The sequence below is a fragment of the Zootermopsis nevadensis genome, unplaced genomic scaffold, assembly GCF_977971745.1.
Source record: "Zootermopsis nevadensis isolate Lab colony 2312 unplaced genomic scaffold, Znev_1.0 Znev_ptg000008l, whole genome shotgun sequence".
Taxonomy (NCBI): Eukaryota; Metazoa; Arthropoda; class Insecta; order Blattodea; family Termopsidae; genus Zootermopsis; species Zootermopsis nevadensis.
In genome coordinates, this window is record NW_028259140.1 from 9,463,935 (window position 1) to 9,486,102 (window position 22,168).

The 22,168-nt window shown below is 37.3% G+C and overlaps 1 protein-coding gene across 5 annotated transcripts in view; it reads right to left on the minus strand.

The window, feature by feature from the left end:
- Positions 1-22,168, minus strand: part of LOC110832898 (1-phosphatidylinositol 4,5-bisphosphate phosphodiesterase epsilon-1) — a 468,153-nt gene that overhangs the window by 198,448 nt on the left and 247,537 nt on the right. For 2 of the 5 annotated variants that reach the window (XM_087345017.1, XM_087345016.1), the window contains 2 exons: positions 18,689-18,864; positions 3,402-3,547 (listed from right to left, as the gene is read on the minus strand). In XM_087345017.1, coding sequence (XP_087201143.1) covers positions 3,402-3,547; positions 18,689-18,832 — 290 coding nt within the window. In that variant the 5' untranslated portion in view covers positions 18,833-18,864. Of the gene's footprint in view, positions 1-3,401; positions 3,548-11,830; positions 11,959-18,688; positions 18,865-22,168 lie in introns of those variants that run through there. The other 3 variants (XM_087345015.1, XM_087345014.1, XM_087345018.1) reach the window with 2 other exon arrangements.

A 22,168-nucleotide genomic window follows, 5' to 3' on the forward strand; every position in this document is an offset into this window, starting at 1 on the left:
ATAATTACGTAACTGTCATGCAATGCTAAAGTTGACATGAGCGAAACCGCGGGGTCTACATCAATGGGACTCTAGTTGAGAGATGTGCGGCTTTAAACATCGCATTCAGTCGAATCCGACCATAAAGACGAACTACATGCCCAATTAAACTAAACTCCCCACTAGCAAAGTAACAACAAATAAATATATGAAACTTAATAGGAAGGAAAAAAACGGAAAACGACATATATGTTGGCTGAGTTTTAGAGTGGATTATATAATACTGTTTTAATTAATTAATGTCATCAGTTTCTGCTGAAATTTCATGATTGTAAGCAGACGGTTCAATTTCTTTGCGACTGAAAAGGGATACAAGTATTCTTAAATTCGTCTCAACAATCATTTAAAAATACATATTACACCCTAAAACATTATCACAATTTTCCAAGTAACGATTTCCTCCTTTTCAATGCATATAATAGTATCTTTAAGAACTGATGTTGTTATGCTCATATAAAAACAAAAATAAAAAAATTCTCTTCAATTTGAGTCATCCTATGTTCTTAATGAGCTCTTTGTTATTGCACTCTAATCGCTACAGCTGTGACTTGTCCTCATTTTTGACTTGGACTCTACATTAAACGAATTTTGACAGCGAATTATATACAAACAATAAATGAAATTAAGGAAATATCACGACGAAGCAATATATTTAAACAATTTAATGTAACTTTATTAATCTCTCATATTACGGGAGAAAGGGCGGTTGAGAATAATGTGCTGAAGAGAAAATGTCTATATAAATGAGACGGTATACTAAATTACAACTGTATGTGATATAAAATATATTAAGAAATTATATAATTTTATTCATAGCACCGACTGCTGTTTTATTTTAATTACATTTACTTAAATAAGTATTTCAACTTGTTGGTATTTAACAAAGGACTTTACTACAACATTAAGATGAATATGAAATAATTTTAGTTCTGTTTATGTTCTTTGAAGTAATTGTTCCATTACGAGTCAATGACTGTGGATTTCTTAATTACTGAGTCTTTCGTAAAGGCAATGATTGACTTGCCACAGAAGGTGGAGAGAACAAAAAAATAATGGAATTTCATCTGGGCGAAATTTCAGGTTCTCACGGCAACGAATATGAAGACAAATGTCGTCTGAACTGTGTGCGCCCTAATGTTGGAGACATAAAACATCACTGAAACGTTGATCAATTTCTATCAGACTACACTGGACAAGATCCCAGAAGAGAGTCATTTTAGACTTTTAATTGAATAATTCTCTGACTCAAAATCAGGGAAGGTTAAAGGATAATAATTTTGTAATATTTTCAACAGCCGTTTTAGTTATAAGGCTCTGTTTAAAATTTCCAGCAATGCGGTTCGTACGCAGGAATGGTGTTACCTAGCAAGGGACGATGTCTTGCGCTCCGCCCTTAGTTAGCTTTTCGGTTCGGTTGAAGTATTCAGCAGGGTCTGTCGAACACACCTGTTATCTTATTGCTTCTTATTATAGAAACAGGTCGATGCAAGATGTTGCGAACTTCTACAAGATTAAAATTTTCTAAAGAACGCGGATTATAATAAAAAATAGTCACATTTCGAATGCTCTTCGCATTTAAGGTGAGAGACGGTTAATTTCAATCAAAAGTAAAATTCAGTATGGGGACCTGGGCATAACTTTAAAGTTCACTTTGCACTGAATAGCTTTATAGTCTAACAAATACTGTGATGCTACTGTTATATGTGCGTAATTTTGATAAAACGTAAATTCGTTCATAGATTAGAATGGTGAGCTTGCGCGAAAATGGCCATATAATCGAACCCCTACCATGTTACAACTGTTTATTATGTGTTTCAATAGTAAATGTACTACATATTATTTTTGTTGGAAAAATTCTGTTACTCCATCTACATACAAACTTTTCAATCATAAGTAACGCACCGTCATTATTGCCTTAGAAATAATGTTATTGTAAGCTTCAAGCTATGTTTATGATTTATGTTCCCACAAAATTTTACATGCTTATCGTCAGTACTTCAATGGTTATTTGTGTCAAAATGGAAATCACAGAACATTTTCGCATGTCCGACATGTTGTTTAACTTTCTACAAAACATTATCTTAAAAATGTTCTATATTTTTCAAAGTTCTGTTACCATAAATTAATTCAGATTCAGTTTTGCTCCAACCTAAAATGTTCGTTCATTTGAACATCTTGTTACTGATTGTAGGGAACTTAGACGTACAAGGAAAAGGAGGCTTCAGTAGCAAGTTCACAGCAAGCCACGTTTCTTTTTCAGTGTACAGGTGAAAGTGTTTCCACGTAAAGCTGCTCGCAGTAGTTCGCAATTTCTCCCGCATGTCTCTTTAAGCAGAGGAATACAGACACAGATGTGATCTCATAAGACTTCTTGTTCTAGTTAAGAAAGGAAAATAGCCTAAAATTTGTTCGAATTTCCTTCAGACACAATACGCTGAATTAAGTTCAATCGTCGTTTTTTGTTTGCTATTCCATTAGCAGTTTTCCATATACCATTGAATTGCTTCTTTAATTAACCGTTAAGGCTATTTGATTCTTCCTTTGTGTCAATTCCTTTGTGAAGTACGATTTATTTTACATGTCGAGTATCTAGATTGTATAATCTCCTCTAAACAAATTTCTACCCACTTCATTTAAATAATGTTTTCGTGAAAGTGTGTAATAAAAATTAACATAGCCTAGGCTGATTTGGAAGAATATGCTTTTCAGTCACGTAATTAAATGAACTGATTTCTGCTCGTTACAAGCAGACAACTCTTATTTTTGCCGTTTATTCTTTAACGACGTGGGGAGTGGAGTGAAGCTAACTGACCTGTACACTCAGTATAGCACAAAATGGTTAATATTTCTGGATGCTGTTCTTTGCAACAGTTCCGGGCAAGAGAAATGATGATATTTGATTGTAAAGACAAATACAAAAAGGTAATACTGAATTAATAACCTGAGAAAATGATAATTTTTGTCTCAAAAACTGGGCAAATTGGTGAAACAATCCATCGTAAAAATGGCGACCCCCAAAATATATTCCTCTTGGATAAAGAGCCCCGCAAAAAGTTAATTTATTTACATTTAAAGTAATAAGTACACGGGTGTTATGGAAATATTTCAGATGTATAAACCACCCTTTTCTGAAAAATGAAGTATTCTATAACAAACATATTAACCAAAAAGGCATTAGCAGTGTTACCACGAAATTACTAGTAAATCGGTCCAGAAGTCAAGGGCTTTAGGATTCGGAAAACAGAGTTTCTGCACTTGGCTTGAACTGTACATCACGAAGAACTGATACTCTAGGCCTACAGAGGGTTGGCTTAAGACCACTGCACAGCTGGGAGATCTGTGGCTGAGACCGACCGACTTACCTGCAATGGAGGCTGTCTGACTGCAGAGAAAGTCCAGAGGGGCTAAAACTGCGAGGGCGTAGAACCACAGGGGGTGGCGGCGAAGAGACGGGATTCACACTGGAGGCGGAGGCACCCGCCTCCCGATTAGAAGGCTTCACCTCATCCTGCAAACACAACGAACATGAGCGTTCAAACACAGACATCTGCGTAACAAAGTGAAGGCTAATTGAACGTTGGTAAACAGTAGGATATTAGGTTCTCACGGCGGACAGTACGAAGATGGCTGTCTTCTGGGTTGTAGCGCCTGGTAGAGGTTTATCAACGTTTCAGAGGTCCTTACTGTCTCCATCATCAGGGCGATGAGTATGAACCTAATGATGGACTACACGGCGCTACAACCGAGAACAAGTAAACAGATTTACGATTTCAGTAGATTGTGAGCCAAAGTGTCGGGGGTAAAAAAACAATTTCCAGGTGCCCCAGCATAAACCAAATCTAGTTTTACATTCATATTTTTCGTTTCACTGGCCGAGTTCTTATATATATATATATATATATATATATATATATATATAAAGAATTATAACACGTATTCTGAAATAACTAAGTTAATTAGAAACGTATACTTATAATTGTCCAATCCTTGGTTTAATTGGATCATAAACGTATTTTACATGTTGTAACTCATTGTAAATACATAATACCATCTTGCTCATATCGCGTCGCCCTTTTCACAAGTTAGGAAACGAACGAAAAACAGAAAGAAAAATTCTATCGCGTTTTCTCTCTCATTGCGTCTGTATTTTAAATGGCGGATGCTCTACAGTAAATAAGTTCCGCCAAAACATGACCTATGACCTTCTCGATGGCGCCAGTAACTTACGTGTTGAACATCCCATAGAACAAATACTTTCCTCGACCCTGGATTATCATACATGCTCAATCTATGGTCTAGCCTGAGAATACGAAACATTCGTATAAATCTCTGATCAACATGAATTTTAAGTTTCTTTTACTTAGTTTTGTAAAGACACTAAAAGATGACATAACCATTATAATCACATAAGACATAAACTGATAACGATACCAGAAACAGCGCTTTGCGAAATTTAAGAAAGAACAATCAGTAATTCTTAACACACTCTTATCTAAATTAATTAACAAATCTCAGAAATCGTAACATAATCGTATACAGATCTAAGTGTTTTTTATACAAATGAGAGACGAAATTAAACTTCTCGGTAATATTCCATTATCAGCACTGCTGTTTGGTAATTAAACGATCACAGCGTTGTAGCAAATTAAAAATCACGAAAAAAGATGGTTTGTATCATAACAACAAAGAAACTGGTATTAATTAAAGGGGTGTAATGGATACACAGGTCTTCCCAGTCCTGGAATGGGGAACTTTTGCATTTTATTAAAAACTGAGTGAATGGTGAAATATGGAAATGTTTTCTATCGATTGTGTATGATATCAGGTAACCTTAATTTGAAAGCCAGTGAAATTAGACAATGGGCTATTGTAATCGATACCGTCATTACATCGGAAGTAAGCTTAAATAATTTGCTTCTTTTAGATGGATAAACCCACTTCATTACATGTGTCCCATAACGGCTTCCTGCAATTATGTCAGTATACCAAATTCAAATACAGTGTATACCTACCAGTAACATATTTATTTGAAACAAACTGCGGTCAAGTACTGCCGACCTTAATGCCCAAATTGCCCACTGGGTGGGACTTCGTCGCTCAATACCAAGATCATGGATTCGATTCCCTCTCGGAGCATGCATATGTCCCCGCCTTTCTGTGTTGTACTGTGCAAGGAAGATAAAAGAAGAATTTAGACGAACCGAACCTCGTCTAATAAGTCCTATCAAATATGAAAAGGAACAACAGAAAAATTCTCCAGAAAGGTCAAGGGTTAAAGTGGGCTGTAATGCCTGTGTAGTAGCAATATTTCTTATATTTTCATTCCGTTGTCTGTCCAATGCCACTGATACATCAACATGCCTCAGGGACCGTATTTCATCTACGAGAATATATTGATCCAGGGAGGGACAAGTTTAAGCTCCCTAGGCACGCAGACCACTGTTGGATTCATTGTGCACCCCTGATTTTGTTACGACCCTTCAAAGAGATCAGACCGCATTGCTGGAACCAGAATTGACCTGACTTAAGTCATCGGTTCCAGCGAGTTTATTGGAGATAGCCATATTGTTATCAAGCTACATAGCCGAAATCATCTGGACATATTACGTAGGAAAGAAATCAGTTTTACTTCTATTTTTGTAAAAATTTAATACGTAGAAATAGTTATTAAAATAAAACTTGTATATCATAATTAGTTTTATAAGCTATTTAGAGTCCCGCACTAATTCTTGTACTGTAAGTCGGCTTTCAGACGTTTCTGCTTACTGTAAGCTGAAGCTGTAATTTATTGAAAAACACAAAAACTACACCCACTCCATATATACCTAACACAAAATCCAATGTATTTTCGTTAATTAAACTTCAGTTTTTCCAGAAAAGTCCCCATTAAGAGTATCTTTACATAATTTGCGTAAAGTATGCGACACATTTCATTACTTATATTTAGTTTTATAGGTTCCAAATGAGCTTTCTAAATAAAGAACTATATATACACACACAATATCTGCGTACACACAACCTTTTTGTTGTACTCCACAATATGTTTCGGCCTAGTAAGATGGAAACATGTAATGCCGTACAATTAGAATGAAAGCTTGTGTAAGATTATTGCTATTCATTACAAGTCAGGTTACAATCCTTTAAAAAAATTGTATTTTCTTTCCGAATAAAGTTAGGGGGGAAAGTGGGAAGATGGAAAATTTATTAACAAATTTATTAAAACTATGCAAATGTGTCTGGCACTATCAGTACCTGGATAATACAGATTTTTTCTCACAAACATTATTTGAAAGTGTTTATGTTTGTGAAATAAAAAAGAAACGCTACACAACAGTATAAATAAAATTGCTACCTTCTCTCATGCACAGGAGGACACCATTCACTTGTCACCGCGAGCATATTCAAATCTGTGTTTGTTCTTGCATTTGAAGGAGGCAGTTGGGTTTTAGAGATCACTCAGCACTTCAGACGTTTCCTGAGTACGACCCTTCATTAATTTGTTTATCACTGGAAGTGACACATTCCATTGTCCTGTTCTGATAGGGAATAGAGCGATTGTGGACGAATGCGCAAAGTCCGAATACTTAAGCTGCGCATCTATTGTCACGTGCTCTCGTGAGCCAATCGTGAGAGTTGGTGACTTGAAGAGCGAAACATACTCCATTTGTATAAATCTCTCTCGCCGCCACGACATCCCTTCGTTCAAAAGCTAAGTAGAATGTACACAATGTGAGGCAGTACCGGTACTAACTTTACCATTTACCGACGATACCATCCTATCCCTCTGGGCATAAACTTGTTGCGAAGCTAATCACACATTATACCATTCATAGCTGTCATGGGAGCAACTAGGTTTAATGTTATTGCAAATGTAACAAGGATCTTGAATTTTTCATTATTTGGTTACTTCATTATTTACAGGCTTGGAAATTTACAATGGCGTGAGATTTGAGGTTTCTGGGGGGGGGGGGGGGGGGGGTTAGTACAACAACTTTGTTCTTCTGGGTCGATTTTAATCTTGCGACTTGCACTTAACATAGCATAGACAGATATAAAGCGGTCTTTTGGGAAAAAGAATGCAAAATCAAAATATCCTGACAGTCTTTACCAAAGATGAAGAATATAAAATGTAATGGAATTTGGAAATGTAGTTAAATATTTTCTTTCGGATAAACATACTAGTTGTTGATGGCATTATAGGCTTAGGCCCAGTACGGTCATGTCCGTGGTTACAAACGTATCGGAAAAACGTCCACCCATCCTTAGGTTTCCTCCGAAACGCCGGTAACCACCTTGATGGCCACACTCCGCTAGAAGCCGAAAGCCCCAGTCGAAATCGTCACCGATGTCAGAACATCAAATCTTATAAAACAACAGGCCCTAAGTTTTTCCGTAATTTTAAAACTTGCTTAAGGTTTAAACATATGTCGCTCAATTATTTGATTTTTTTCGTGTTACGGAAAGTGTAAGAGACACTAAGAGTTATCACGAACCTCAATTTGCTGTTCTTATTCGAAGATATTTATTTACGTTTTGCAGAGTAGCATAAACACTGTTATGAGAAAACATCTATGTACAAATTAGTATATTTCTACCTTCAACACAGTTGATTACATTCTTAAAACGACCACTTATTCGCGGTATCCAATGAAATACCCTCAAGCAGGCCACCTGAAACTTTAATATAAATCATTGAACAATTTCAGCAGACGTAGTTAATGTAAGCTATACTCTACTGCACAGAATATAGTCACTTGTAAAAACATTTTGTAATGAAGTGGTCTGTTGACCATATAAATAGTCCCATTCAATTTCATTTTAAATTTATTACAAGTTTTAATTCAACTTTAAATATGATTTTAAGCAAATAGTTGGCACATTAAAACATCAAGTTGGCCTGAAGGTGGTACTTCAATACAGAAACACTACGCAACTAACAAAATTACTGTTTTGAGATTTAAATCAAGTGAAGTGTGTTGAAGCTAACAGACGTAATATATTGTTTAATCAACACATGGGAATGTCTTCAGACGGCTCAATAAAATGAAAAGAATTGACGTTTTAAAACAGTGTCAAGTTTGTTTATTTTTAATTATACTACGCCATAATTTTTTTATTCTAACATGTGACATCTGCTTTAGTTCTACATTCTTCCGTTTACTGTACTATAAAAGAATATATAAGCAATTATTTACATTATTTATACCTACAGTAGAAAACAATTCTTCTGTGACCAAGAAAGAAACACATGTTCTTCTCCCCCTTGCTTGTACAAACTGCCACCGACCAAGAGAGACATGACAGGGTCAAAGCCGAGTAGATTTATTTACGAGTATCCCGGGAGCCTCTGGGTGTTTAGTCGGCCAAGAAACAACGACGCAACGACAATCGCTAGCCAACTCGGGCCCCAAAATGGGTGATATTAAGGCGACTGCCAAATTCGAGAGCGGCCTGTCGATTCCATCACTGACTCTCTTAGAAGGTTCTTAATATTGACAAAGGTTTTATAGGTGTAACGCTTAAAAATTCAGACTTGTGTTCGAATGAACATGCTTTCAATCAATGCCTGGTTAGCTTAGTTATTGCTTTTTTCCTCAGTCTCACCAGCCAATTCACCCGTTTAGTATCTCCAAATAGGTTCCGACTGCTTTATTTTTAATAATATACATTATATCGTTGACCCTCAATAGAAATAACTGTTAAAACCATAAAATATTCAATTAATTGGCGGCAGATTTATTTACAAAGTTATAATCATCAGGCGAAACCCAAGTACCGTAATGCACCAATAATTTTAAAACAAAAATTAGGTCCAGTGGAATTATTTATAAACAGGTATAATCCGAATTTTAGTAAATCCAAGAAAAATGCCCATTCGTTAAGTATTACACAGTATGTGAATAAAGTGTATAATATTTTATGTTAAATCTATATTTTGTTAAAATCTTATATCTGATAAAAGAAACCTGTCCCAGTACGAAATATGTGAAGATTGTGCTGTAATTATTAGGGGTGTCCTCTATGGGCGCGTTTTTCTGCCAGGTCTCGATGATCTTTTTTTTGTCCTTATATTTTATAAGCCTCTATGTGTGTATGTGCTTCCATAGAGTAATGTGAGTTTTGAAGTTGGTTACTAACCTAACAGTGATATGATTAATACTGTTTAATATTGTAGTTCTTTAATGCGAGGCACAAATATGAGATAAACCGAACATGGAATTATAATATTAAAATGAATATTAAATAGTGTGAAAGATTGCATCCTGGATTAACGTTGCTCGTAATGGGAAGGAGTAGCAGTTCCATAAAACACGGGAAATTTCTTGAACAGCTGAGCGACAGTTAACGTTATTTACAGTTACACGGTTCTGACGTCAGTAAATTTAAAGTTGAAAATATGTTATGTATGATCTCAAATGCACGCAGTTCATGACGAATATAATTAAAATCGATTAGTTGTTGCCAGTATTATCGAAACTACGATACTGGTGTTTCTGCCATAATCACGGGATGAACAGAGATCACGAAAATTCGTTAACAGGTTCGAAAGAAGACATTGTCTCTTTTCGCAATCCTGACAGCCGAATTGAATTCAAGCTGCGACCTCAATCCAACAAATACAGAGATAACTTCATTCTTAAATTTCTCGTCTGTTTCCTTCTCGGATGGTTGGTGCCTGAGCTATGGTTTCTGTTCCGGTTGAAAAATCCAAAGCCCGTTTCTTTTGTTGGAGACTTTGGTGTATGGCTGACTAACGGCAGTTTAAGCTCTGACCTCTCGAAGCATCCGAACTGCCTGTGCCAGTTCATCACATTATAAAGTTGAGGGATGCATCGGGTAAACCCTTGAAGCAGAAATAAGTGCCCTTCATTCCACAAACTGCCCCAAAGGAAATTATGAATCAGTTGTTACGTCTACAAAATCCTTATGAAAAGACAGGAGATCAAAAATGCATTGTTATCAAAAGCATACATAATTAAGAAAATCTTATTCCTTTTACAGCATTTTATTATCCATTAATAGAGCAATGAGATGGAGGCAGCAAGGACCTCTAAAACGTCGGTAAACTTCTACCAGACTATACGTCTCAACGACCCAGAACACAGCATCTTCTTACCAGCGTCCGTGAGAACCTGAAATCTCACCTTCACATCTCTTCCAGTTCAAAGTACTGAGGAAAAATTTAAATACATTTCGGAGAAATGGCGGTTTCCTCCTCACCTTCATCTTCTTCTTCTTTTTCTTCTTCTATATTTAACGTATTTGGCTCAAGCGTGTTCCGACTTCACAGCCATCTTTTAAATAACCTGTTATATCACTAAGAATTGTCCATACATTGAATGACATGTAAAGGGAGTATGTTGTTGTACGAAGTACTGAAGTCATTTGACAATTAAATTCAGAAAGCGTTTTGATAATATGAAACATCCAAAACGTTTCCACTCTGATAAAACGAGCATTTTAATTAGATCCATGTCAGATACGGGTTTATGTACCTAATATCACAGATTCATGTGCAATCCAATTGGATTGAACACAGCCGCGATGCCTTCGGGAAAGGTCAACCCATTTGTTGGAGAATAAAAAACACTGGACTAAATTTGCGAACATCTGCACCATCGGCTGTCACAGAAACAATTCGCGAATGTAAATCTGCTTACAGAAAACGAGTGAAAACACCAGCAGCGAAGCCAAACCCGTTAGATAATTAATTAAATAAGGGAATTACAGTTTGTTCGGCTGGTTGGAAAATAAGAAATAAAGTAACTAGCTAATGTGCCTGTCCTCTACGGACTACACTGAAACAATAAAACTGCCTCTGTAGTAGGCCTGTAAACTACAAAAATACTAAAAATACAAGAAATAAGTGAAATAACATAAGGCTAGAAAAGTAATGGAGAACTAAGAGTTAGCCTTTGTTTGTATAACGCGTTTTACAATGGCGGTATGTCTGCGTAAATGTGTAGGTGATTCTGTTTTGAAGGTCAAGTGAATTCTCCGCTTGGACAGACAGTAGTAAAGTTCCGGAAGTGAAGTGGCACTAAACCAGCATACGATTATATATTCTTCTGTGGAAATGCAAATGCAAATGCTTATTATCAGTTAGGGACAGTTTTTCCTTACACAAGGGAACCCTATCAGCAGTTACGATGGCACAGTTTGTCAGTAAAAGGATGTCATATTAAATACTGAGAGGTGGTCGGTGTGATATTGTCGATCTGATTACGCATTCACCAACCGAGAATAAATGTGACGATACAAAGGGAAACTTTTATAATGAACTGGAACAATAGTTCCCATTTTCTCTGGTGCAAACAGTGAAATACGGAAAATGTTTAGGGCACAATACGCTATTTTACATTAAAGATAAATAAGGTCAGCCGTGGGAAGAATAGGCTTGCATATTTCAGATTGGGTGACTCATTCAAAGGTGGATCGTTGGTACAACTCGTAAGCGAAAGGCGGTTAAGGTATTTTGATTTAATTGCTGTCGGTGAAAAATGACTTACACACAGGTATATCGCACCAAAAATAAGTAATATGTCGGCGGCTAGCTGTGAGTGTTTCACATATTTGTTCCAGATAGGACAATTAAGTGCGCCCTACCGGCGACCGCGACAATGGATAGAAATAACACCCAGAGACCGGGAGGTGGTACGGCCGTAGGATTATAAAGGTTAAAACCAAAATAATATAAAGGCAGTTCCAAATAATCAAAATATATTAAAAGTATAAAAAGAAACATACAGGACAAAGTCAAACATCGAAACAACAGCCAAACAAAACTCACTCTTCTCAGGCTCCGGCTGGGATACCGACCAGCAACTTTCGACATAAACAGAAGAAAACGCAAGATTAGACCTAGCTCACAACAGGCAGGAAAATATGTCTTCAGGTTCTCTCCGGCGAAGTACCCTGCGCGGCGGACACACACAGACTGCCCGCCGCACTGCCTCATAAGGGCGTCGAAGCCTGTGGCTCCAAAGATCGCGGAGACGGGGGAGATAGGTCACTCCGAGCCGTGAGGCATGACTCACAAGACAAGACAGAGCCTGAAATTTAATTTCAAGGGAGATAAGTTTTATCAGGGATTACTGAGATTTTATAGAAAGCTGACTTATCTTCTCACCGACTGTAACTGCAAATGAATTTCGGATCTATTTATGTTGAGAAAATTTTAGGTGTGAAAAAGCGACTATTCAAATTGCTCTTAATATTAGCGAGGTGGGTCAGAAATTAGTTTATTTTCTTCAACTTAGATATCCCCGTTCACAAACATTGGTATGGTGTCACTTTTCACAAACGCCTTTTCAGAATGTCATCTTATTTTATGAATCCTAAACCTTTATGAAAGAAACTGAACAAATGTCGCATTTGGACCTTGAAGAGACACGAAGAATGTTTAAAAATATTAATTACAAGAATGCAGGCTAAAGTACAGCTGTTGCAAAGCACAGGCCAGATAAATGTAGATTATATGGGATATATAAGACATCCAGGTACAAGGAAGCGAATTATCTGAAATATGAAATCAATGAGCAGAAATCATTGTTAAAGAACAAAACTTTAGGGATTTGTCAGTTAGGATAATTAAAATATATTTAAATGAGTACCCCAGTTAATTCTGTTTATGTAGGATTTGAGGTTTTCACGGCGGAGAATATGATAAAGGCTGTCTTCTAATTTTGTTTAAGTTAACATTTGTCTGCTGCATTTTTAGGATACGATATTAGGAAGGTCCAAGAATTCAAAGACGGACTGGAATTAAATAAGACGCATCTGCCCATCAGCTTTTGATAATTTTATTTTATTTAATGATACCATAATTATCATAAAGAAAAACATAGAAGCTATATTAAATGCCTGTACGGAAGAATGTCTAGAAGGAAAATCGGAGAAAACTAAACACATGTAAATTTCTCAACACCAGACTATGGAGAGAATCGTTATATTAACGTGGCTTATAAATTCTTAGAAAATGTGGCAAAGTTTCAAATATTTGTGAATGTCGGTAATAAATCAGAATTGCATTCACGAGGAAATTAAACGGAGATAAAATTCGAGGAATGTTTGCTACCATGCATTTCAGAAATTTCAGCCTTCCTGTCTGCTGTTTAAAACGCAAAGATTGAATTATACAAAATTATAATATTACCTGTTGTTCTGTACGGGTGTAAAACCTGCAATCTTGCGTAAAGGGAAAGACACATATTGAGGATATCCGGGAACAAGGTTCTTAGAAAAATATTTGGGTCTTTGCATGACACAACAAAAGGCTGTATAGTATGGTATGGTAGAAATGTAGGACACAGCGCAACGGCCGAGAAAACAGTCTTAATTCTCGTGAGAACCTGAATGTCGCCTACTTTAATGTCATCATTCCATCCAAGCAGAGGCCTACCAAATGTGATTCCTTCCCCGACAGTATCCAAGCAAAATTGAGTACAAATTTCTCATTTCATCCATTCTTGTTATATGTGTCATCCATTTATTTAACAAAGTTTATTGTAAGCCTGCGTCAATATAAACATTTAACATGCCTATTTCATTATAAAAATACAAAAATATTTTGTGTCGCAAAACTGTGAGTTTATAGAAACACAATCTCCATTTCTGTGTAGTTCATAAATTATGAGAAGTATTATATAAGGAAATTTATTTTCGTAAAATATTAAATACGAAATGTTAACGCATACGCCATGTTTGTGATGTTGCAGACTTTAAACTAAGAACTGCCACTATGTAAACTTCCTGACGTGAAGTTTAAGGCAAGTTTTGAAATAACTAATCTATTAATGTTTACATTATTAACCCCCATGATGTAATTACAGGACAGACGGACACGAGCAGATAAATGGAAGGAACATTTTCATCATTAACTTGTTATTCTAAGATGGCGTTACTTTAACGTAAAACTACACTGCATCAACAAAGTACTGGGATTATTTACATGAGGAGTAAATGCATAATAAAACTCAGTACAAATCCCAATGTTATTTTTCGTATGCTTCGTGGATTTCTTTTAATTAGAATATCCTCTTATATGTTCCTTCTACTTAAACTTATACTACAGAAATAAATGCTGGAGGAAGGACATAAAGAAACAAGAAGAGAGCGCACTCTAAGATTCACGGGTGTGATAAATTTTGTCTTAAAACGTTTTCACAGGTGTAAGAAAGAAAGAATATAACACTTTATCATTGCACCTCTGCGTTCGTGATATCAGAGAGCATAGTCGTAATTTAGGAGTGTTAAGGAAGAACACTGGATAAGTGAACAAATGTACACCCTCGGTCTGGAAGGTGTTAAAGCCTGCGAACATACTTTACTTTTCTTATCTACTGGCAACAAATCGCACAAAGATAAAATCACTAGAAAAACACTAAACAAAATAATTTACAAATTATTTAAACGAATAGAGACGAACTGCTATTTTAACCACCGTTAATTAAAAGAATAAACCTAACTGTATGCAAAATACAAATAAGACATCGCGAATAAACGATATATGTTTACCGAAAAAAAACAGCTGAAGTTTACGGACCCACTTCGGAATGGAGTTCAAAAGTGTTTACATTCGCGAATTGTTTCTGTGACAGCCGATGGTGCAGATGTTCGCAAATTTAGTCCAGTATTTTTTATTCTCCAACAAATGGGTTGACCTTTCCCGAAGGCATCGCGGCTGTGTTCAATCCAATTGGATTGCACATGAATCTGTGATATTAGGTACATAAACCCACAAATTACTTACTTAGTGTTTATGTACTTTAATTTTACCTATTCCACTCTAACGTCAAATTCTACCTTCAAATTATCACCACGCATGTCACCCCCTCTATAATCACTGGACAACACATCTGCTAGCAAAATTATCGTCCTGTACTATGATAAACGCAAAATTAGCTACTGTACCATCGGTAATAGTGCGTCTGTATTTTATGCACATGCGTATAGCATAGTGTGGTATATATAATCTGCTAATTTACCCTGTGCTGCTACGATTCTTGATGAGGGCTGAATCTCTGTTGTGTGGGCATAGAGATAAAGCCTTCCCACTGTTAGGGCCGGCTCAAGTTTATCGGCGAAACGTGATAAATCAATACAACACGTAAATAGTTGGCGGCAAATATAAGGATGGCTGTCTTCTGGGCTGCAGTGCCGTTTCTATATTAGAAGTTTACCGACGTTTCAGAGGTTGCTGCTGCCTCCATCTCATCGCTTTGATGATGGAGGCAGCAAGGATCTCTGAATCGATGGTAAACTTCTACCAGACTACACGGCGCTACAACCCAGAAGACAGGCATCTTCTTACCGTCAAGTATTTAAACTCAAATATCTTCCGGCGTCCTTCTGTAACACAAATATGTGAGAATGTTGATATACTAACCAATTAATTCTGTAGATGCTAAGTGCAAAAGTGGAAGTGAGACACCAAAGCCATGATGAATTATAAAAATTTATAAATGAAATAACAGAAGAAATTTGTAGGAGGGGGCTGGGACTGATGATAGGACGTTTTAAGTATGACGATGATAAGTAAAAAACCTACGATTATTAGAGGTAGAAGAAGTAATTTAAAAAGTTTAATTTGATGCTACGAAAATTTAGAGTAGAATGACAATTATTAAAATAATTAAACAAATCCTTTCTGTTGAAAAGTTTTAATTTCATAAATTTCAACAATACAATTTGTTTGTCTCCTAGCAGTCGTTGCTGAGATAAAATAAATTAGTGTTCTACAACCTGCAGACGCGTAACGAACCACGAATGATCTCCACAGTCCCAGGACATAATTTTGCTCGGGACTGAAGGTTTACTTTTAATTAATTTACTGTTGTTAATAATAAAAATTTCTATATTTCAGAACGACAAGCCTCCTTCGTCTTCCACGCCTCTAAAAACATAGAACAGGGTGGTGCAGTGATACAACGCCTAAACCCTAGATTAGGTTCCTCAGGAATTGGTTTAGAATGTGAGCTGTTCTACTGGCTGTCTTGAGTGATAATTTTTAAGATTTTCCTAAAGAACCCAGGCCAATGATGGCGATAAGGCCACAACAACATTTTTCCAGAACCTAAACTATTAACAACTTTCGCTCTCCACAGTGCGTCTACTAGCATGGTTGCCCGCAACACTCTGATCCCGTCTCCCGGCAGGAGTTGCATGATCCATCGCCAAACGCTGATAGGAACGGCCGCTAAAATTATTCAGACAACAGTGCAGCTGCGTCTAACATCGTGTTAGGTACTGGTTATTGCTATGTGCATGTCTTCACAAAATGTTGAATAGCGTTATTTTCTGTATAAATCGTATGAGAGATGTGGTTCTGCTACAAAGTGTCATAGAACATTTCGTCATAAATTACCAGGGGCGATGAAGGCAGTAAATACCTGTGAAATATCTGTAAAATTCTATCAGAGTACACGGCGCAAGGACTCGGAAGGCAGCAACCCTCAGTGACGATGCTCGGCTACCTTCTGTTTGAAGGAGAATCGAAAACTGTTTCCTCGGATGTAAAGTCATCCGAGGCGTATCGATTAACACATCCACATTCCAGCACCATCGTGGGTATTCATATACAGAAGATAAATAAACTTTTCACATCATGTCCTTACGCTCCATGTACTGTACAAATACGGGTCAGTGCAATAAAGATTGCCGCATTCTTAAACACGTCACTAGACTTCACCCTTCAACTGTCTTCATCCCCAGGGAATGAGTCTCAGTTACCACTAGATAGGGCGTCTCAGGGTCATTCCGATGTAATAAAAAAAAGACCTCCATCGAAGAGAGCCCTTGAGAAGTTAACAGTACGCTCAGCTAGTAAAGAAACTCCTCACCTGTTATGGAGAGGGTTCATTTCCGTGTTCTAAACAGCCCGTCAATGGTATGAGCTATCTAAATCCAATCTACATCCCAAACTTAAATTTCCCAGAGATCCATTTTTATTTCTTTTATGTGGATTACATGCCCCACCAATCATCCTACTTGACTGAATCATCCAAATATTACTCGGTAGATAATACGAATTATGGATTTCGTCATTGCGTAATTTTTTACACCCTCTTGTAATTTCATCCCTTAAAATCGATTCGGTATTTATTATCTAGCGCGAGAGACCAGGTTTCATACCAATACAAAACAAGAAGTAAAATTGTAAGTATTTATATTTCAATCCTTACATGTTTAGATATCAGGCAGACAGAAGACAACAGAGAGACAAATTTCAATGCGTCTCTGGAGGAATAAACCCATGCCCTCCAGAACGATTACTTGCCAATGGACTGACTAAACTATCAACTTTATTAACCGGTAAGGTTTCTGCATGCGTAAGTATAAAGCGATTCAACTCGATGTTCTACGTGATGAAAGTGATTACTTAGAGCAGATTGCACGGGGAATATTTTCCGCTGTACCGAGCAATTTGGAGAGTCGTGCAGCTGATCATTCTCAGGTTGAACCTACTGCTATATAATTTAAATAAAGCTTTAAACGTTTAAAGTTACATAAACGTATGTTAATTAAAAATGCCTCTCACCCTCGGTTCTACGGGTAAAATAAAACAGCCCTTGAAAAGTGGCGCAAAGAGTAAATAATTATCTGAATCGTTCCGAATTCACGAGAGGAGGCTTACAGCAAAAGAATGTTTTACTCTGCTGATTCCGAATTATACCCTAGAACATGCCAACCTGTAAATTTCAGGAGGAAACAGAAAAGAGTGAAACTCAGTGGAACAAATTAACAAATTACACAACAAACAAGGCCAGAATTGTTCTTCAAAAAATAAAAAATAAATTACCACTAAATAAAAGTACACTACGAAAAATATTTACATAAATATGTGGCTATATAAAATACAATATAATGTTACTCAAAAATGGGAAGGTAAATGCTGATTCAAAAGAATACTTGATAAGAAACTGTAACGTCATCACATGCATTCTGATAAAACTTCCCCAAGTGAGTAAGAAATTCATTACAACCCGCGAAAACTAATTTCAAACTCTCCGTGAAGTTTTTCACACAAAACTTATAAAATATAACTTTGGAGAACTAAGAGCAGACATCCAATGACTATTAATATTAAATAATTAGCTCGAATTTTTTACATAAAGATAAACTTATCTCTGATGATGTTCTGGGCTTCAGCGCCGTGCTGACTGGATGGTAAATACCAACGTTTCGGAAATATATACTGTCTCCATCTTCCTCAACATTCAGTTACTACAATTTTTAATTGATTGAAATGTATCACTACTAAATTTTCCGAAAAGAATTAAATATCTTTATTTATGCAGATGTGTTGTACTCTTGAAGATTTCTGTCTTCTGGGTTGTTGCGCTGTGTAGTCTGGTCGATGTTAACCAACGTTTCTGAGGTCATACTGCCTCCGTCATCAGGGCGATGAATGTCATCGACCAGACTACACAGCGCAACAACCCAGAAGACAGAAATCTTCATACTCACTGCTGTGAAAACCTCAAATCTTACGACACATCATCAGATTTTCAGCTCACGTGAATGAAAACCGAGCATCGTAACCACACGAAAGGAATCGTAAGGATTAAGTTTCGTTGTGTGTGGTATTTTGTTATCTGTCAAAGGGTAGACAAAGCGATCTGACGCACCAATGCACGCCTTGACTCACCTTCGCTCCGCTGGAAAGAATCACCTGGCCGAAGTCATTCTGGACGCCGAAGGGGTATCTGACCTCGGCGGCAGGGACCGGAGGAAGGGGGGCGGATCCTGCGGATGGTGTGGGTCCATGCTGCTGCACGGATGTGTGTCTCATGCCGCCAGCACCCCCCTCATCCCGACACGGACCTGAACAACGACACAACTCACATCAACTGAAAGGTATAATATAATGAACAGTCTTAGAATACTATCCCGACATTGGCCGGAGGCACTTAGAAAAAAAAACACGACAAATATCAGTCGGAATAAGCAGCAGTCTTTCAAAATTTAAAGCGTTTTCATTAGTATAGAGCGTTTACCGCTACATTAACCTGCTCGGTTCTTCGAGAGGACAAATAATTCTACGTATGTACAATAAAACACCGTGCGCTCAAGAAGGGCACGATTAACAGGACATGTAGCACGCATAAAACTAAAACGTGCATACGAATTGTTTCTTTATCTCCAGAGAATTCAATGGGAAGCTTTGTCGCGTGGCAGGGCAATGTTAGAGCGTCTCAACGACAAATGAGTTTTTGAAAACGTTAGCCGGATGAATCTCCTTCAGGGTAAGTACAGTCCACGACTGTAATCTTGAGACTTGCAAGGAATGCAGGAAGTCCGTAGCGTTAAAGGCAGACGCTAGCTTTCCTCCTTCACCCCACTTCCTCACCCCGCAAGTCTCAAGATTACAGCCGAGGACTGTACCAACCTTTGAGTTGCGTAAACACAGGGAAATTAAAGAGCCGAATTACCCTCAGCTTATTCAAGATGAATTTGTAGTTACTAAAATGTCAGAAAATGTGTCCGCAGCGTATCAATTCTAGCGTCACTCCCCAAAAATGAAAGTCTACTAATTCTGGCAATGGCGTCATTTCCCTTTATGTATATTGTCGTAAGTGAAGCTCCCTCTAGCTTATTGTGATGTCATCACGGGGATTCCTGGCATCGTTGCAAGACCAGTTGGGAATCCCCTGCATAGTCCGATATTAATGAAAATCAGAATGTCTACAAATTTTGTTAAAAGTCTAAAATATCTAATAACATTTAAAATTACTTGACCGGTTCTCAACAGGAAGGTGCACAGACATTGTAAAACTAATGAGCGAAATCTTTGCAACTTTTGCTTGTGAACGAGCCTAAAAATGTAAATGACATGTAATGAAGCGGTCATGACTTATCTCGAAGTATGATCCTCGAATTCGCTTAGAGGTTACGGCAAGCTAGACAGTGCCTTAATCGAGAACAGAACAGTGTCCCTTCCGCTACAATTATCAAGCGAACATGTTTCAGTCTCTATAATTATCTTCTCTTCTCATCTGATCTGTACAGTTTGTAAGTTATCTAGCACAACGCGACGACGGACCGACTGCAGTTCGCGAACCGCTGCTGCAGAATCTGTCACGGTATGACACAGGGAATCTCATGCATCGTAATGTCATTATGCAGCTGAAAATTGATGTTACAGAATAATATTCAGCGTGACCCAGTCAGTGTGCTTCTCTGAGCGTAAAATCAATGCGTTCAGTGCATTACGACGACGATAGCTCTAAACACCAGTCAGCATGGGATTCAGATACGAAAATCTACTCACTCAATGCAACACAGTCGTTGTTGAGAACCCAACAGTTTCTTAGTTTCTCAGATAACTCCCTGCCTTTTATTGAACACGAAGGTTCACTGCGGTGTTCACAAAACTCCGCAACTGGTCCCTATATTGAGCCACATAAATCCAGCACACACCTTCTTTCTTTATGAAAAACTTTAATATTATCCTCACATCAACGCTTAGGACATCTGTTCTTCCGTCCTGGCTTAAATGCTGTAAACATTTATAACTTCCATGCGTGCTAAATTCTCCGTCCATATCATCTACATTATTTGATTCCTCTAATAATAATCGGGTAAAAGGCGTTTATTGTAACGCTCTTTCAGCCTTCTCCACATAATCGTCATTTCTTCCATCTTTGGTCCAAATATTTACCCTCAGAATCTTCAGACACCCATGACCCACGCTCTTCCATGTAAAAGACGAAGTTCCACACTGCACAAAACAATAGGCATAATTATAGTTTCTTTAGATTTCTGTCTTTGGGTTGTTGCGCTGTGTATTCTGGTCGATGTTAACCAACGTTTCAGAGGTCATACTGCCTCCGTCATCAGGGCGATTCAGTATGACCTCTGAAACGTTGGTAAACATCGACCAGACTACATAGCGCAACAACCCACAAGATAAAAATCTTCGTGTCTAATTTTAATTATTTCATAACTTTTTGGTTTAAAAACGGTAAATACTCCCAAAAATGTCGAGAAACTGATACTTGTTAAATAATTCGTAAAGCTACATGCACATTTCGTACCATAGGTCAGAGGTTGAACAAAATAATTGGTTAATTGGTTTACTGAACTTAACGTCTGTGTGTCCGTCGGTCTAACCTGTTGTCCGATACTAACGTTGGGTACTGGATCCTGTTATACGAAGCACTCTGATGGCAAAGCGAAGCACAGCCCATTAAACATTCATAGTCGGCTTCTATTGAAACTCCAGGAGGGCGATTGTGCTCTGCTGTACCGCATCAAACTTTACCCTCTACAACCAGAGAGTATTGATTCAGTTTGTCACCATCATCACAAGAAATGAAATAAAAATAAAGCCAATTGTAGAATAAGGACCACTCTGTGGTCCACATTTAAAATAAGAGTAATTAAAGATTATGGTAAAGTAGACTAACTATTATATTCCTCTATGAATGCCTTCGGTGGGTGGTAATACATTATTTCTTTTGGACTTAATCGACCGTCTATCTTAAAGGTTTTATACATTTAAAGATCATTACGTTTCAAAGGATACATCTTCCTTCGTTGATAGATAAAACTGTACGAAAAAAACATCTATTCTCTTAGATCCGGCAGAACGAAATATTCCGTATCTGAAGTTGTCTGTCTTCTGGATTGTTGCGACAGAAGTTTATCGAGGTTTCAGAGGTGCTTGCTGCCTCCATTATCGTCTTGTTGATGAAGGTACAAAGTACACCTGAAACGTCAGTAAATTTCTACGAGACTACACGACGCAAAGACTCAGAGGACAGACATCTTCAACGGGATACCTCAATTTATGAGCCGTCCCTTACAGCGTGTTTGTGTAGTGACATGTGCGGCTTCTGTTCTTAGAAACATCTCTTATCTACACGCAGGAAACTTGAATACACAGTGTTCGTTCATTTCTTAAAAACGTAAATGACATATAAACAGAAGAATAACTTAATTACAAGAAGAACGTACTTGTATAAGAATAATTACAAATGTTGAAAAAAATCAGAGGAATCTTTGTTGTTTACATGCTTCTTCCACCTTCACCAATTAAACTTCGGAAACCTTCTTCACTAAATCCCACTGTACATTAACATTTTTGGTAAATACAAATGTCAGAGTCAGTCAATATAGTATCCGG